The 19,066-nt window shown below is 48.1% G+C and overlaps 1 protein-coding gene across 4 annotated transcripts in view; it reads left to right on the top strand.

Moving 5' to 3' along the window:
- WASF1 (WASP family member 1) overlaps nucleotides 1-19,066 on the top strand; it is a 999,902-nt gene that overhangs the window by 603,880 nt on the left and 376,956 nt on the right. For all 4 annotated transcript variants that reach the window (XM_069607752.1, XM_069607754.1, XM_069607753.1 and 1 more), the window contains one exon: nucleotides 12,996-13,130. In XM_069607752.1, coding sequence (XP_069463853.1) covers nucleotides 12,996-13,130 — 135 coding nt within the window. The remainder of the gene's footprint in view (nucleotides 1-12,995; nucleotides 13,131-19,066) is intronic.

The following is a 19,066-nucleotide window of genomic DNA, read 5'->3' as shown; positions in this document are numbered from 1 at the left end:
ACCACTGTGTCTGTTATTTCCTGCTGCCGCAATAAATCTGTCCGGGATTGCTTACACCCTCTTATCTGCCAGAGATCCTTTTCTTCCTCGGGGGCACGGCCCTGCAATTCAATAATCTGTGCAATTGGAAACAAATTGTAGGATTCAGGTAATTGCGCTTGTCCTTGTGCGATCACTGGGTTTTCTGAGACACTGGGCACAGGGTGATAGACTGCTTGTTTGGCCACCATGTACACCGCAGCGTTACTGTGTGAAACCTCATCTGTGCCATTGGTATGGGCGGCCACAACCGCCGTCATGGAGGGTTGGGAAAGCACATCTATTGGTTAGTCTAACAATGCTGCATGTTGTACCAGGGACCCGTCAGCCTCCCTAAACCCTCTCCGCTTCCATCGTACCAGCCCTGAAAGCACTGTAGTTGTGACATAGGCAGAGTCGGAGTAATCAGTCATGAGGCACCCTTGGGACGCCTGAAGAACCTCGATGAGCACTATAAGGTCTGCCGATTGGGCCAAATAGTGCATGGACAGTCTATTTTTGCAGAATCACTTCAAATTCTCTGTCAGCTAGCAGACAACCGCCACACCAGTATGCCTCAATCCAGTCCCCTGGTCAATAGTTGCTGACCCGTCAACCAGGAGAACACCCCCACCCCCTCCTTGAGTGGGCTGTCTTTTGATTTTTGTATGTCTCTTCTCCTTCGAATGTTACTCAGTCATGCTTTGCAAGGTCTCCATGGGTACACAGTTCTGTGAGAAAGGTGTCAGGGTTTACAGTTCTGCATGTGCTTGTGCAGGCTGAACAAAATGACCTTGTATGTGGATGCCCACTGTGTGGTGAGAGTTGAATTTGACTGCTGAAGGATGGCAAATACATTATGCTTCACGTATAGTGCTAGTGAACACCCCATGGCAATTGGGGATCTTTTCTCAATTGCAAATGCTGCAGCCGCAAGCGCGTGTTCACAAGGGACCTGGCCTTGCATCACTCAATCTAGCACTCTGCTGTAATAGGCCAATGGCTTGAGGCCCATAGTGATTTTATTTGCTTGAGCACCACAGTCCTCATTTGACCATTACAATAAGAAAACATACAGAATTCTTGGGTGTAGTTGGGGATTTCTAGTACTGGTGCTGTACAACTAACCTCTTTAAGTTCATTGAAACTGGTAAGCATGTCCTCTGACCACACTATCCTTTTGCCCATCTTCCTTGAAGCCCTGCAACAGGGGTCTGGTGAATGCAGTATAATCTAAAATCCATGCCCTGCAATAATTGCACAGCCCGAGAAATGTCTGCATTTCCTTAACCGTTTGTGGCTGACTGGGGCCACTGTGCACTGATGTGGCACGTTCTGGTATTATATTCTTTCCATAAACAGATATCAATTGCCCCAAATAGACTACTTCTGGGAGACAGTACTGTAGCTCTGCTCTGTCTATATGCTGCAAGAGTGACAGAATCACTTTGGCACTTGTTCACAGTCAATGCACACGAGAAGATCGTCCACATGCTATATGATGGTACTGGGCACTTGGATGTTTCCTAAGTTAGCGTGCAAGATTCTGTTAAAGATACTGGGGGATTCGCAATGCCCCTGAGGCAGTCTTGTGTGTTCGAACCGCATTCCGCTATGCAAAAATGCAGTGAGGTATTATGCATCTCGATGTAAGGGTATGGAAAAGCAGGTATACTTCAAATCCACCACACTGAAATGTGTCGCTTACTTGGGGATGCTGCACAAAATGGTTGCAGGTTTAGGAACTACAGGAAATTCTGCCTGCACAATGTCATTTAGGGGGCACCGGTCCTGGATCATTTTCCAACTCCCCTCTTTTGCTTTTTTTATTGAGTGTATAGCTGTGTTACATGGGGAAGTTGAGTGTACAATAATCCCTTCGTTGAGGAGTGCAGTAAGGGTGTCCCGTATTCCTTACTCTGCTTCTTTCAAACAGGGGATATTGCTTTACTCTGGGCACTGCTACGCCTGATTTGAGTGATATTCTTACGCAAGCAACTCCCTTTAAGAGCCCTAAATCATGGGCGCTGGTTGTGCATAATCACTCAGAGACCTGCTCTAGATCTTTGTCAGTGAAGGAGGGTGGGGCGAAAAGGGCCATCAGGGAACATTGCACTTTACGGTATTGCACCATAATCTTACAGGGGATGCAGATAGCCAACACTATTTAATTATCCTCAACCCGGCCTGCAAACAATTCTGTATCTGTCACTTCTTTTAGGGGTACTGTCGAGTTGATACACAATACTGTGCGCCATTCACACCCGTTTGAATCTGTCCCCACCACAACAATCCTTTTTGCCGATACCATCCAGCCTTGCAGATCTAGCAAGCGTATAGTCCCTGCCACAAGCTCTGCGGTTATGGTGGGGCTAAAGATGAAATTAGATTGTACCCGCCAACACGCTTTACCAATTTGGGCACTGCTTCAAGTAAAATAGTGATCCCATAAACGAACATATCGGGGTCAACAGTAATGCCACGAACCACCACCTCCCCACCCCTGGCCTGAAAGATCACCATTGCTCTCATTGCACACATCGCTGGAGTGGCACATACTATACCCCAATGTGTAAAGGTGATAATCAGGTTTAATTTGTTTAGGAGGTTACACCCGAGCATATTGACAGGGGAAGTCTTTGAATACAAAAATGGTGCATGCACCACTTTTCCTCCTATTTTGATTGCTACTTCTTCTGTGTATGGAACCGTGGTGACAGCTCCAGAGTAGCCCTACGTGTCGAGAGTAGCACCTGATACTGGAGAGTTTCCCTCAATGATGCATGATTTGGTTGCACCCGTATCGACCATAAAGATGAATTGTTTGTCATCGATCTCATGGCCAACCAAGGGTTCCTCATCAGGGTGGGTAGTCATGGACAGGACTGGGCCAGCAAGGGCTGTCCTACTCTGGACATATATTGGTACCTGGAACATGAATGGGTTTCCCCCCACAATGCTCACTTTCCGATACAGTGCCACTGTCCCATTCGGGACAGCTTTGTGTGTAGGCGCTGGCCCCATGTACAATTGGTTTTGCAGGGTCACTTGCCTTTGGACATTGGATGGAGCAGGCAGCTGTACCTGTGGGGGTAACTGTGTGTGCCAGGTGTATTCCCTATGGTATGGCTGTGGTCAAAGGGGGCTTAGGGAAGTGTTGCTGTTGTTGCACCAGGCCCGTAGGCGCATATGGATTATAGCCCACCTCATCCTACTTCTGCATTCCCTCACAAAATAACCCTACTTCTTAACACTGAGCTGGTCCCGCTCCCCCAATCCTCCCTTGCCCCCTCTGGCCCCTCCTCTTCCACGCTGCTGACCTCCTTGATACCACATGGGATACTGCTGTTGTAGTCCACCGTTCCATTGCCCTTGCCCTCCACCTGGCCAGAACGCTGCTATTCTTACAATCAGTTCGTGCTGCCGCCTCTGTTTGTGTTTTGTCCTTCAAGTGCTATTTTTGCTAGTTTTTTCTGTACCAGTTTTGCATCCTTCGCCTGCAACCTTTGTGCCATTTCCTTCTCCCTTTCTTTAGTCCATTTACAGTGGTGTATAATTATAGTTTGTAAAGAGAGACTGATCGGTGCCACTCCGCTTTCCACCTCTCCTGCACTTTCAAAATATACTGAGCAGGGTCTTCATCATCTCCCATTGTGTACTGCATTATAGACTGCAAGTCTGGCGTGTCGGGGTATGTTCACAGCAAGGCATCCCACACCTGTGCCCTGATATTATTAAAGGGTGCCGCGCCATGCGTATACGTCATCATCTAGCTCAACTCCTGGATATCCCGCCTTAACACACACGTCTCCGGCCTGATCTCCCTCCATTGCTACAAGCAAGCTTTTTATGTCTCCAACTGCAAGCGGGATCCCAGTGGTCTGCTTCTCAAACGCATATATCCATTTCCCTGCCCCTGCATTGAGGGGTAGCAGTTCTTTAATCAAGTTATTCTTAGCCATCTGTGCCCCAGATACATCGCTCGCCCAGGGCCTTTATGTAATAGTGGTAACTGTGCCCATTCCTAGTTTTGCTTTCCATCCATCACTTCCATTTTTTATGGCCACTCCGACCCACCCACCTTAATTGCTGAGGCCACAAGCACTCTACCTTTGGGGCAGTTTTTGTTACCTCCTGCGCCTCTAGTTCATCCATGGTGTCTAATTCTCCTTCCCTCTAGTCTTTCTGCACACCTGTCAGACCTCACTGTCCCATAATCCACACTCTCCACTCTTTGGTCACTACCCTTCCTCTTCTCAATTTCCACGTCCTTTACTGTCCAATCTAAACAAAATATCTCTGAGCCTCTCTCATCCAGGCCACACCCCGGTTTACTCTTCCCCTTCCCTGAGTGCTCTCAACCGTGCCAATTCTGCTTGTGCTGTTTCTAGTGCCTCTTCTAGGTCTTTCTGTGGCTTACTATCCCGCAATATTGTAGTGTTAGGTGTTGTTTGATATGGGGGTGGTGCTGTGGTGCGAGAAGGAACATAGGTTGGGTTAGTGTATCCCATGGCCGGGAAGGTGGTAAGCGCTTAGAGCCCTCCTCTGGGCTGTGTACCTTCTGGAGCTGTTGGTTGAGCTAAACTCGGACTGGGCTGCTGCCACCCTGGAATTTGCACTCTCCATTGTCCTCTACGTCCCCTACCTTTTCCACAACTCTAAAATCTCTTTTCTCTTTTAAATATTTTTACCGTTATATTTGATTGCTAAGAACGTGGACATGTTTTCCAATATCCCTCTATCGTTCGTACCCTGCTCTGGCCATGGGCGGGCCATTCCCCCCCCCCTGTGTCTCCGCCACCCACTGGCTGTGATATTTTTCAATCTTTTATACAGCGGCACTCCACATGCACTCAAACTGAATGACCACCTCCATATTGCCAGTCCTTATTTTCTCGCAAGTATTAGGCCATATACCAAAAAAAATGCAATTCGGTGTATGTATTCCTACCAGTCTTTTTCTCTCCTTCCCCTGTCGCCTCCTACTCACTCTTCTCCTGCACACCCACAAACATATGCGCATACATCCAACTTTGGAATCTGGAATTCTTTATTTTATTTTTTTTAAACCTTTATTTTAAGATTTGACAAGTGCATTACAATTGCATGACATGTACTTAACGGTTACAGATTCATATTATAACGTGGTGCTCATTGTCGGGCTAGGGTCCCCTTTGCATTGTTCGAGTAGGTGGCGGTTGATGTGCTCACTGTAAATTCTCAAAAGTGTTCATGTAGGCCGGTGGGTCGAGTCATTGGCAGAACAGGTCGATCCGTTTTCTGATATGTCGGATAGTGACTCGAGGTATCTCCTCAGGGGGGCCCATATGTCCTTTGGTCTACAGGTGGGCACAAAACTTTGGGTATATATTTCTTCAGTTTCGTGTACGTATATTGGGTCTCTCAGCCATGCTTGTCGGGTGGGGGGAGTTTTTGCCTTCCATGCACATCTTTTGGCGACCGCCCCTGCAATTGCGACAAGTCTTCGCGTTTTGATTGAGACCTTCCCAATATCGCCCAGTAGGTATTTCAAAGGGGCTGCCGGGATTTGGAGTCCAATAATGTCACTCACTGTATCGGCCACTTCGCGCCAGAAATCTTTGATCGGGGGACAGTCCCAATACATATGAAATGAGATTGCCCCTTGGGCCTGGCATTTAGGACATTCTGGTTTTAATGTGGGGTCAAATTTGCTGATTTTACTGGGGGTGTTGTGCAAATGGTTCAGTATCTTGAATTGAATCAGTCTGAAGTTGGTACATATGGAGATTGATTTGGTGAATTGGCAGTATCTTGCCCATTGGGCATCCTCTATAGAGATCCCTAGATCCCTCTCCCATTTGGCTTTCATTGTGTTTTTTGAGGGGCTATGTCGTTGGACCACTTGATAGAGGGAAGAGATTCTACCAGTAAAACCTTCTGGTCTCATGGTGTCGGTTAAGAATTGGTGAGTCGGTGGAATGTCCAGAAAGGAGGGCCATTGCTTATTGCATGCTGACTTTGACCTATAGTACTGTAGTGACGTGAGCAACCTGGCCCGACCTTCGCCTGGACGATCCCAAGCGACGCAAACGCCCCATCAGGATATAGGTCCCCCGTGCGCATTTCCTTTCTTGGGTCCCACCTTTGTGAAGGGTTGGTTCGAGCTGTGGGTTGTGCCATAGCGGGGGGGTGTGGCCAGTATGGGTTGTCGCACCCCACTCTTTCTAATAGGCTGGACCAGGCTCACACAGTATTGCCCACCGGGTCTACCTCCTCCCGGTCTCTTTGTAGTTTGGAGAAGGGCATTGCCTGTAGGTTTTCGGCCTGTGTGTGTGCATATGATTCGTTGGAGTCTGACCAATATTTTGCAAAGTGCGCTTGGGCTGTCTGGAAACGTAATAGAAAGTCTGGGGCTGCTAGGCCCCCGGTTTCGTACCTTTCACACATCTTGGGCAATTGGAGTCTTACAGTTCCCCCTCCCCACACAAAATCGGATGCCATTCTCTGAAAGAATGATCTACCTGTCCAGATAGGGATGTTACAGAACAAGTATAATAACTTCGGAACTATTACCATTTTGAGTAACGAAATTCACCCGTATAGCAATATCGTAAGTTTGTCCCATATTTTGAGTTTGTGTTCTAGGAGTACAAGGTATGGTTCGTAGTTATTAGTATAGAGGGTCTGTTTGTCTGTAGCCATTATGATTCCCAGGTATCGGGCGGAGGTGGGTGACCATTTGAATTGTGTGGTGGCCGGGGATTGCATTGTAGCGGGCATAAGTGGGATGATTTCTGATTTGGCCTGATTGACTCGGTACCCAGAGTATTTAGCAAATGTTTCAATTTCTTGCATTACCGGCGGTAGGTTGGTTTCGGGGTCCCTGATATATAGCATTGTGTCATCAGCGTAGAGTGAAATAAACTGGGGAGGTCCCCTGACTCGGATGCCCCTTCGTGAATGTGCATGTCTAGTGCCTCTCCTGAGTGTGAAGCTTGGTGATAGCGATTTGCTTGTTCTAACCATCGCCTTAGGGTCAGAGTACAGGACACAAATGTATCTAATGAATACCGGGCTGAATTTCATTTTATCTACTATGGTGTACATATAGTTCCATGATACGGAGTCAAATGCTTTTTCAGCATCTAGTGTGATCGCTATTGTCTTGGCTTTCGGGTCCAGTTGGGAGGTGATGGCAAAGAACCTTCTGAGGTTCAGCACAGTGGATCTGGTGGGGATGAATCCTGATTGATCCTGGTGAATCAGTTAATTCATGTTTTTTATGAGACGGTTTGCAATTGCTTTGGCGTATATTTTAGCATCAGAGTTAATTAGGGATAATGGTTGGTATGACGTGGCGTCCTGTGGCGATTTGTGTGGTTTGAGGACTACTGTTATTATTGCTTCTTTCATGGTGTTTGGTAGTGCCTCTACTTAGATCCTCCTCTCAAACTTCCAGTAGTATGGGTGCTAGCTGAGTTTTAACATTTTTGTATAGTTCGACCGGGATACCATCTGATCCGGGGGTCTTGCCCGCTCGCAGGTCCTCTATGGCTTGGTCTATCTCTTTGATAGACAGTGGGAGATCTAGAGTCGCTCTTTCGGTTTCGCTCAGTTTGGGCAGGGGGAACGAGTCCAAGTAACCCCTCAGCTCTTCTGGGGGATACCTGGTCTTTGTTAGAGTAAAGCTTGTGGTAGAACTGTTGGAATACCTCGTTGATGTCGGCTGCATTAGTCTTCACGTTTCCTTCCACGTCAGTGAGGCTGGTTATGTGTCTCATTCCTTGCTCGGCTTTAATGAGGTTTGCGAGTGTGCGGCTGGCTTTGTTCCCTTCACCGTATCTCCTGGCTCTCGTGGGTTGAGTCGGGTAGTAGAGTTCACGTTCGGCCAATGATCTGAATCTCGTCAGGTGTTCTGAGATGTTTTGTAGGAAGGCCTCATCATGGCTGAGAGCGTGTACGTTTTCCATGTCTCTCAGTGCTCGTTCGGTTTGATCCAGTTCCTTCCTTATTGTTTTCAGAGCACTGCATGTCTGCGACATCAGTTGCCCACGGAGCCAGACCTTGAAAGTTTCCCAGATTGTTGCCTTGGATTTGACTGAGTCTGCGTTGCGTGTCTGGAAGTCTACTATTTTGGTTCTGAGTGGTTCTATCAATGCTTCGCCCCTTAGTAGTGAGGGGGGCATCCTCCATTTCCGGGTCGTATATTCTGTTACAGCCTGAGTCGGTTTGAGAAGGATCAGGGAATGGCCTGACATTGTGCGGGGGTGCATCGTGCAGTTGGTCACTTCTGAAATGAGGTCTGGAGTGCATAGCCAATAGTTTATACGTGAGCTGGAGCCGTGTACAGAGGAGTAAAATGTATATTCTCTCTCCTGTGGAGTGTAGTTCTCTCCATGCGTCTGCGAGGGGGAGTGTGGACATGGCCTGTAGTATGGTCAGAGCGGATTTGGAGTGGGTCCTGCAGCCTCCTGATGCTCGGTCTAGGTCCAGGATCGTGTTGAGACCCCCCCCCCCCTCCCATAGTATGTTGGCATGTCCTGTCAGGAGTTTCAACGTAAGGATCTTTAGATAGAAGCTCGGAGAGTCAGTGTTTGGACCGTAGGTGTTGATTATGATCATTTCTTTATTGTACAATGTGCCCCAAATAATTACATAGCGGCCCTCCTCATCCGTCTCAGACCTGGTGAGTTGGAAGTTCTCTTATTCACCACTGTGAGAACTCCTCTGGCTTGTGTGGAATAGTCTGTAGCTACTTTCTTGGGGCCCCAAGTTGTGACAAACGTGTCTGTCACTTTTCTCGTTGCATGGGTCTCCTGCAGTAGGAGGAAGTTGATTTTGTGCCTGTTTGCGTAACTCAGTACTTTTCTCACCTTGATCGGGTGAGCCAGGCCTCTAATGTTCCACGTAAGTAATCTCACCCCCTGTGGTTTCCCCGGTATGGCCATTGGTGATGTGTTTTCTGTTTTCTCCATTTCTTGCGTCAGTTCTGACATTGTGTAGTTTTTGCACTTGTCGGTTTTTCCTGTTTCACTTTCCCAACTAGGCAAAGTGCCCTGTCTCCTCCCCTCCCCCACCTTCCTCACTCCCCAACTGGACAGTACAACCTCAATGGTGAACATCAATGTTTGAAAAAAGGTGGGTGGCTCTGTTGGGCTGCTGTTCTCGGCAACTCAAACTGGCTGTCCCGAGGGCCGCTGCGCTGTCTTCACAGATCTGGGTGGATGCGTAGTGTATGGGGTTGCCGTTGCATCTTTTCCCGTCACACTTTCCGTTTGGCCGTAGGGTCTTTGTCCAGCGTGGGCGGTGGGATGTTGTGCTCTATGTAAGTCATGGCATCCTCTGGGAACTCGAAAAAATGTGACTTCCCGGAGTGTTGTATCCATAGTTTCGCTGGAAATAACGTTGCATATGGGACAAGCTTGTCCTGAGTGCTTTTTTTACCTGGTCACAAGTGCGGCGTGCCGCCTGCACCCCACTATAAAAATCGGTATATGTGTATTCTAGTGGAGTCATACAGTAGTGTTCCTTTCTCCCTCGACAGGCGGAGGATTTGATCTCTGTCACGATAATTTAGGAGGCGGGCAACTACCGTGCGTGTCGGCGCTCCTGGTTTGGGGGGAGGTGCTAGCGCTCTATGGGCCCTCCCGAACAGAAATTGTTGGGAGAACTGTGCCTCCAGCAGGATGGTGCGTAGCACTTCTTCCAGAAACACCTCCTTTGGAACATTGAGAGATTTCTCCGCCAGTCCAACCACTCGGATGTTTCGTTGAGATCTCGATTCTAAGTCGTCGCACTTCGCTTGTACCTGTCTTAGGCACTTCATGATGTCTGCTTTGTCTTTGCCGTGTTTATTTGAGGTGTCTTCCGCCTCTCCAATCCTGTTTTCCGCCTCAGTGACCCGGGTGTTTACTTGTTGCATATCGGCTTTGATGGACGCTATGGTAGTGCCAATATTATTTAGTCTGCTGTTCACGGCTGCAAACCCTGCTTGCAGAGCTTCCAAGTATTTGCCTCTAGTAGTATCATGGTCCGGGGGGGAATTTGCGTGTGGGGTAGCCGCCCTCTCCATCTCCAGGCCGGGGTGAGCAAATGCATCCATGGGGCCTTTCTTGTTGGTCTTGTTGCCTCTGGGCATAGTTGGGAGAATGTGGCAGTAGGAATTCGAGCTGGCACTGCTGGTCGTTGTGCCTTATACTGTTACCAGTCTTTCAGGGATTCATGGGCTCACAACTTGGAGTCAGGCTGTTGTAGGCTCTCATCATCGGTCCCCGCCGATTGGGGAGTCGTATCTCCTGGCCCCCAGGACCCCCGCGGCACCATCCTTGTTTCGATTTGAAGGGGCTAAGGGCTGTTAGTGCTGGGGCTGCGGGCGGGCACCAGAGGGCGCGGGGTGTCCCAAATGTGCTGTGCCGTGTACACTGCAGGCATGGTCGGGGGCCCAGTTTCCCGCCTGCTGTTGTGCCGCGTCAGCCAGACCTCGCAGAGGTACCCCTGGGGATGGCGGGGGGGCTTGGGTCCACGTACTTGCTGTATCAGTTGCCCGCCGACCGATGAAGGGCCTCCCTCGACCCAGGCGCACCAACCGCTCGCACTCAGTGCACACAGTGGTCACTGGGGAGGGAGGTCCATGTCGGGCGGTGAAAGTTGTTTCTGTGTGCTGAGCACACATTCCCCGCAGACCAGGGTGGCTCAGCTGTACTCTGTGTCGGGATCTCCCACACCCTCACTCCTGCGGCGCTGTTGTCAATACGGAGAGTCTCCCAACGGTTTTGCTGCTCTGGAGGGGGAGGGGAAGCATGTCTCGTTTTCGCACCCACAACACCTCAATATTTCTCGGGATACACGCACTGCAGCAGGTTATCTGTGACTCTGCAGACTCCCGGACGTTTCCTCTTTCAGATTCTGGGCTAATATTCCATCAATTCACTCCCGATCTGCAAGATTACGAAGAAGGATTTAGGTTATAAAAGTAAAGAAAAGTAAAAACCTATCTTGCCCTATTTCTATTTCCTACCGCAACAAAAACATTATGGACTCTGTCAGGATATCTTGCAAGGTAAAATGTCCATCGACCTGTGTCCAAACCTATTTCCGTCCATTACACTACACTGACTAAGGAAAAACTAGGCATCTTCTTGATTCAGAAGGATGCTTTTCTCATTCTGGATACAGGCCTTTAAAGTTCAGTTTGTGGTGTGAAAACACAATAAGTGACTCTTTAAACACAGTTTCCAAACATCAAAAGTGGGTTGGAGGGGGGTGGGTTTATCTTCCCCTTGTTTCCTCCTCCAACTCAAAACTGTAGCATCAAGTCTGGTGCACTATCCTGCCAGACCTAACTATAAAACTCAGAATTCCAGAAAAATTTCTCCTCTTTTGGAAATGGGCATTTGACCCCTTGTTTCAGCTTCTTTGCACTTCCCTTCCTCTCTGGTTCTCTTGGGTCCCAGACCCCTTTGTATTGGCCTTCCAGGACACTTGGTCTACTCTCCTGTCAAGTGTCTAGTGATGGTAGCATGTGTCTGTGTCCTTCTATTTCTCTTAGGGTCCTTGACCCATATACTATCAGCTGCAGTTCGTATCGGGTCCCTGACTCTCATTAGGCTCCCCTCATTTGGTCCGCAGCACATGTACCTTGTTTGTGGGTTCCTGCTGTGTGGCGTCCTGCTTGGGCTCCTCCGACTATCTGGGCGACCTTCCAAGACCCCTCTCTCGGCTCCCGCTGTCCTCTGCGTCCCTGCTTCAGCAAGTCAGGCTGTACAGCTTCCATCCAGGAGGCTACACAATTCTTCCGTGTGCTTGGTTTCTCTTCGGTTTCTCGTGGTCTGCCAGTTCTTTGCAGCACCCTTCGAGACGGCAGTTCTGTTTCACTGTCGTCCCAGTCTACAGCTTCTTCCGGTGTCCCCCCATTTGCAGCATTCAAACTTTGCTATCAGGGCAGGCTTGACCAATGTCTAGTCCATCTTCTAATTTGTACTTTGGGTAACCAATAGGCAGTCTCCAGCAACCAGACGGTGTATTCTAGTTCCTATAGGAATTCTTCATTGTTCCACCCTTCCTCCTCGTCATTATAGTGTTCAGTAGAACTTTTCTTCGTTTCAGTATTCTCTTGGGACTTGGTTTCTTCAACTCTGGACAGATAGGTGAGGGGGACCACAGGGTACTGAGTGGGGTGAAAGGAAGGAGGGGACATAAATGATGAAGGGGTATACTGCGTTCTCCCAATGTGATCGTCGCTGATCCCATGGAGGGTGTTCCTCCCCATGAGATCCACCCACTGAGTACCACCCACAGGGGGACTATCTGGTAGCAGCCTCACCTTCCTGACCATGGAAGCAGTGACAATACCCTGGGATTCATCACAGTTCCCTGACTGGAAATGCTCTCTACGCTAAGCTCCCTTTGTATTGAACATCGAAACTCTAACAAATGTTGCTCGATTTAATAAATGCTTCGGGCGCATTACCCCCATCTCGCTCAATCTACACTGGTTGCTGAGGGTTTGCTGTTTGAAATACAAGGTGGTAATTATGGCGTTCAGAACATTGTAGTGCATTGGGCTAATTTATTTGCAGACTGTATGAGATGCATAAAGGCTATCTTTCTATGCGTTATTTTGCAGAGTTGCACTTGCTCAACTTTCTTATTCCAAGTGTTCTTCACCAAATATTGAGAGGTTGCTCTGTCTCAGTTGCAGCACCAGAGGTCTGATATCCTTTGACCTCTGCTGAAATATGTACACCAGTGTTAGGCCTACAAAAATTGCTTTACTTTTCTCTGTTGATTCATCTGTTTTAGTCTGATTTTCATCTTGTGTGCTGTTCTGCTGTATCCTTAAGGGTGGGGGTTTCACCGGCTGTAGACACACCTTGATTAAGTATCACAGTTGTGCCTCCAGTTTACAAAGCAATATCTATACTTACAGATACCTGATGCCATGTTCATGCTTCACGTTAACTAAATTGTGGATATTCTTTTTTCATTTATCTAAGGCAAATATGCTGAGGATATCTTCGGGGAGCTCTTTAATGAAGCACACAGTTTTTCCTTCCGGGTAAACAATCTGCAAGACCGTGTGGACCGGTTATCAGTCAGTGTTACACAGCTTGATCCCAAGGAAGAAGAGCGTAAGTCTGCTAGAGTAGTTGCCTATGAATCAATGCTTTATTGTGTTTTTTTTCTCATTTTAACGGCGCCGATGGACAGATTGCTAATTTGTAAGCATTTTCATTATTTGTTTCAGGTTGCTCAAGAAAAAGAAGAACCCTGTACTGGTTGCTTTATCTAGTCTGCTGTAACTGCAAACTCCTATGTCCTGTCCCCTAAGTCTAGCCCTTTGGCATGTTATCCCTAGGAAGGGGACAGGACCAGAGCACTATGTTGTGGAGCATAGAGTTTGTGAACATGTGTCCGCAACTCATGTGTGAAAAATGCCCATACATGCACCTCTCTGGCAGTCCTGTTCTTTGTTTTGATGGGACTGTGGTGGTCTGCACTCTCAGCACCACAATTTACCTCCCATCCTGTAACTTATGCTATGCTAGCAGAAAGGCGAGAATGTCTTTCTGGTGAGTGAATGTTTTTCTGGTGCCTGGCCCCGTTGCACTGTTTCCTGGAGTGTTTTGGCCTGGAAACCAACTTGACCCCCTAACTCATGCTGTTTCTCACTTTAACTCTATGACTGACTCATCTGGTGGGAAGACTACTTTTGGTGACCTCCTTCGGTGGAATTCAGAGACTTTGTGGACAGCAGGAGTGGGAAAAGTAAACATATAAATCAAATCACAGGCTCCCAGACCCGGCAATATGTTCCCAACAGATTGCACAAAAGGGGACGGGTTGTTCCTGTCTTGGTGCACCCATACACTGAACCAGGTCATACACTGGAGTGTCATCTAGGCACCACTCCAACATTCATGCCAAAGTGCCACCTAGGTGTAACACTAGGCACCCCACCAAGCTTCTGCCTACCTTAACTGCTGAGGGTTGCTTGTGAACTCAACCACTGGCTGGACATTTTATGACTCACTCACAGGACTCGGATTGGTCTTTACACAAGTCCTCTAAGCCCATTACTGCAGTCGGAGTTGCTTCGGTCTAAGAAAAAGGGAATATTGCCTAAGCCCAGTGATGCAACAAAAATTCCCTCCCTGCAGACGGGCTTCACGCGTCCTGTGACTACCTGAACTCCTTCTGTCCAGCATATACAAGTGCACAATTTCTGCAAATTCTGAGAAAGGAGAGAAGTGTTGCCTTCAACAGGCCCATGACCCTGATCTTGCTCCTCAGGTGCACCGTTTCTTGCAGCTGTACCAGGACCCCATAAAGAGGAATTCAGCCCCCCTATCTTGCATCCCAGTATCAGGTAGAGTTGTTTGGTTCTCTGTCTAACTCCCCATGTCTGCGACCACCACAGTCGTACATTGATTCAAGAATTATATTGGGCTGGGGTACCACAGGATTTATACTCTTTCCAAAAACCCTCCAGGTCAGAGTGCAGTGTTCTGCAATGACAGCTTATAATTTGGATCTTTATGGACAGTTTACCATCCTTTACCATTTATCAGTGTGTGTGTGAGTGCTACCACCTCATGAGGTCCTTTACCTGATACAGAAGTACCAGTCTGACATAGAGGTGGCATATTTGTTGGCAAATACTTTTATTAAAGATAAAGAAAAGGAAAAACCTATCTGGCCCTATTTCTAAGAGGTGCTTCCCTACCTCAACAAAAAGACTAATAACTCTGTCGGGAAGTCCAAAAACATAAAATGTCCACTTTCCTGTGTCTAAACCTATTTCTGTCCCTTACACACTAAGTTAACTAAGGAAAACTGTGACCTTCTGGATCCAGAAGAATACTTCTCCTGTTCTCGACTCCAACTAAAATGTTATTAATGTTCAAATCTTAACAAGAAAACACCCTTCCCCTCTTCTTTTTCCACTCCACAAATGTCTTATCAAGTCTGGTTCAGTATCCTACTAGACTTGATTTGTATATCTTCTTGTTTTAGATAGATGCACTTGCATAAAAATAAATACTAGACCTCAAATCCGGTTCACTCCCCTGCCAGGTTTGACTGTTGGTCATTCTTTCTTCGCTTGCAGCTGTATTCCACGAGAAAACAGTTATCAAAAGCAAAGTTCACAGAGTGTAGCCTCAAGTCTGGTATACTCTCCTGCCAGACGTGACTGTAGCTCAGCTGTGTTTCAAAACAATCATCAAAATGCAAACTTCACAATTGCAATAACAAGTCTTGCTTACTCTCTTGCCAGACTTGTGTGAAAAACCTGACTTTATTCTCCCACCCACTCCCTCTGGATCTTCCATTCAGGGGGCCATGGAATGGCCATCACTTTTTGATCCCGACCCTGGGGGTGGACAAGCAAGACAGGATCACTTGAGTGGAGTGGTCACGAGGGAATGGGAGGAGGATACCCAAGGGCGAAACATGGTATTTCCCCAATCCGAGAAACACCCCAACCTACTCTCCCTTGGCTTTTATGGGGTATCTCCAGTCTCACCCCATCTCCCCCTCTACACTAAATATTGAGACGAAGAAGATGCTACTAAGATCAATCAAGATTACCCTTAGGAGTTACATGGGGAAAGTAAGAGGAACCTACCATAGAAAGAACTTAAGTTGTCCCACTAATAGTCAGACATTTAATAGTAACCATTCACACCTGACTCCACTTGACTGGTCTTTTCACTATAATAGGTGCGGTCTGACACAAAGGTATGAGCGAGTAGGAGAGCAAGCAGGAGAACAAGTTGGGAGGAGAGCGGAGACACCAGAGTTGTCCAGGACCAGAGACTGGGACGCTGAGACGCTGAGGAACTTCCGTGCGAAAGGGAAGAATCATGGCGAGGGAGCCATGTCTCCAGGGAGCCAGGAAGGGTCCGTGTATGGGAGCCGAGAGGCTTGCTGGTGCCCCGCAGAACTTGTGTATGTGAATGTGAGTTCCCCTTGGCTGATGAGACAGCTTAGGAGTGTCCGAGGGGCAGGTGGTGAGACCCTGACCTCGGAACGTAGAGTCGGTGTGAAGCGGCGGCTCAGAAGTCAGCCTGGTGAGTCTGAAAGCATTGCAGAGCCCGGTTGTGAAGCGCACCATACTAGGTAACGCCACAAACGTGTAAGAAAGAGGCCCACGTTTGAAGGGGCGTTCAACAAAGATGCAAGTAAAAGTGTAACAGTGAAAGCGCGAGACGCATGTGTGTGTGTTGGACAATGAAACAATATGAATGAAGGAGGGCCAGAAGGCCGTGGGAAAAGGTGCAAAAGGCATGAAGGAAAGGACTGTCTAAAAACAGGTGCCAGCAGCACGAAAAGAAAGAAGCAAGTGTAAGAAGCATGCAAGAGGAACAGTCAAGATAAAGAATACAGGTCAGCGTAAGTGTGCACGGAAAAGGAAAAGAAACATAGGAAAATGGTGCAGGAAGCACCTGAAGATAAAAAGTTCAAAAGGAAGTGAGAGTAACGAACCAAGAAAGAGGCAAAGCGTCAGAGTGGTCGCACTGAAGGAAAGTTAAGAGCCTATACTTTTCGAAAGCCTCTGATTCTACCCCATAAGAGGATGATATGCAGGAAAGACTGTACATGAGAAAAGGCACACCCTGACCAGCTGACTTTGTGTTTTGAAAACTGGAAGAAGGGCCTGGGCTTGGGGAAGGAGAACCCTGAGGGACATATTGAAGAAACTGACTTTGTTTTGCATTGAAAGCTGAAAGTGAACAAGTAAAAGCTTGGGGAAGGGAACCCCAAGGAACTGAAGGACATTGGAGGTGTTTTCACTGTAAGGGCCCTGTGGAGAAGGTCGTGCGAACAGCCCTGCTGAGTGAACCCATCTTTGTGACATTGTCCAAATTGCACCTGGTGAGAAGACCACCTGAAACCAACTTTGTTTTGCCATTTTTGCTGAACCAATGTTTTTCCTTTTCAAAAGACTTCCTATCACATGTTTGTACAGCGTAAGGGCAAGCATAGTTTTAGACACAAACAGACTTTTATTTTGGACTATTGGACGACGACGGATATTAGAAACATCAGTTAAGGGAACCATCATTTTAGAATAAGGCCAGTCAGGCATTCCACCACCCCAGGAACCTTAGTAAATAAAGGTTTTTAAAACGAATACTTTTGAGTCTGTGTCTCTCTTTATACCATGCCTGTCTCACACTTACTGTAGCTTTTGTTATTCCACAAAGTGTGTTTAACAACGGGCCCTTGACCCTTTATCTTTACTTCTTCCTTCGTACTTGGGAATGGGTCCCATACCCCTCTGGGGTGCCCCAGGGTCTGCCCAATTTGTTCTGTGTCTGTGTTTTTTTTTAGGTCAGTCCCTGGCCCTTTTAAGCTTTCTCTGGACTTCCCTGACTTCTTATATGGATCCCAGGCCGCTCTGTAATACCTTGGCGTCTCCCAGACCTGCTCTGTATCTTTTTTCTCCTTTCAATGGGCTCCGGACCCCTTTTTGCCTTCAGGGGTTCCCTGATTTTTCTTGGATCCCAGCACCTTGTTTGCACATTTCCTTAGGCTGCAATGGGTCCTTGACCCTTCTGTATTCTTCTTGTGCGGCTTCCCCAGTTTAATATGGGTCCCAGTTCCCTCTCTCAGGTTTGCTGTCACTTTTGGCCAGGCATGGTTCACTAACCAGCCAGCCACGATTTCTTGTATGTCCGCTTTGTATTTCTGCCCAGCGACTGGGAAGAGGGAGAAGGGGTTCCTCCGCTTTCCCCAACTGCCTCCTTTGCTCCTTGTGATCCCTGCCACCCACTATGGTAACCCAGGTACCTTTCATGGCGTTACCCCCTGATTTGGCTTACTTAGCGGGAACCGTCTCTGCTTGCTGTAGACTGTGGACTTCCGGCTCACTAAGCGTCTTCCCCATGAGATCTACTAGCTGAGTACCATCCCCAGGGGGACTATCGGGTAGCGACCTCACCTTCCTGGCCTCATGGGAAGTCCCCCATGGGAACAGTTGCAATACTGTGGGATTTGTCACATACCCTTCACCTCGTGAGTATGGCCTAAGCCCTGCCCACCTTGTGCCTTCCTGCTTGCCGCTCATTTTCCCTACTTAAGGAGCCCTCCAGCCTCTTTCCTTTGTAGATGGGGAGCAGGTGCAAGTGGATCTAGGTCACCTGGCCTAAGCACCGCCCACCTTCTTAGCCCTGCCTCTTCCTTCCTGCTCTTAACTCTTAGATCAAGGGTGTCTGTCGCCCGGGCGTCCTAAGCGAAGGGCAGACGAAGAAAAGGGCAATTCATGGTCGGACTGAGAGGACCCAGGGCCCAAACCCCTGCCCAGACAGCTGGTAAGCATGCACCAACATGTTACTCCCTCTGTCCCCACATGCCATCCCACCCCCTCTGGTCCCCCCCGTCATGTTCCCTTGTGCCCCCACTATTCTCGCACACAGGTGTTGCCTGTTTTGCTTGATTCTTCTACCCTTCTCCCCCCTAACCCCACTCAAGCCTTCTTCTGCAGGAGTCTGTCCTGATAAATTCTCGTTTCACCAAAACTGTCTTGTGGCCAATGCTGGATTTGACTTTTATGGACTTCATTCATTCACAGTGCGTCACCCTTTCTCAACTCTCATGCTGGACTTCCCTTGCATCTTGCACTCATGGTGGCCCTGAATCATGCTGTTCCCATCTTCATCTTGTATCCTGGCTTGCAACATTGTGTTACTACTGGCTTCTGCAATTGTATTCGCTCTCCCCTCTTGCTTCTCCACTCTTTTTGGCTGCTTACTCTCTGTTCTCTCCTCCTCCCCCTTTCTCCCTTTTCCTATCTCCTCCCCTTACTTTCTTCTAAGCACTTACTCTATCAGAATTGTCCCTGGACCTAGTATGATAGCAACCTCGTCTGTCTCCTCCCCCCTCCCCTTACTGTTTTTTTTCTCCCTACCCCCCTCCAGCACTATCTGAAATGTTGTCAGGCCTAGTATGATAGTCGCTTGTTTTGTTCCTCCCCTACCTTTCTGCACCCCTCTCCCTCACCTCTTGTTTTTCTCCGTCTCTACCAGAAATGTCGTCAGGCCTAGTACGGTAGTAGCCAGTC

Source organism: Ambystoma mexicanum, chromosome 4q, assembly GCF_040938575.1.
Source record: "Ambystoma mexicanum isolate Mex_15411 chromosome 4q, UKY_AmexF1_1, whole genome shotgun sequence".
In the NCBI taxonomy this organism is placed as follows: Eukaryota; Metazoa; Chordata; class Amphibia; order Caudata; family Ambystomatidae; genus Ambystoma; species Ambystoma mexicanum.
The sequence above is the reverse complement of the archived record's forward strand: the minus strand, read 5'-3'. Positions and strand labels throughout refer to the sequence as shown.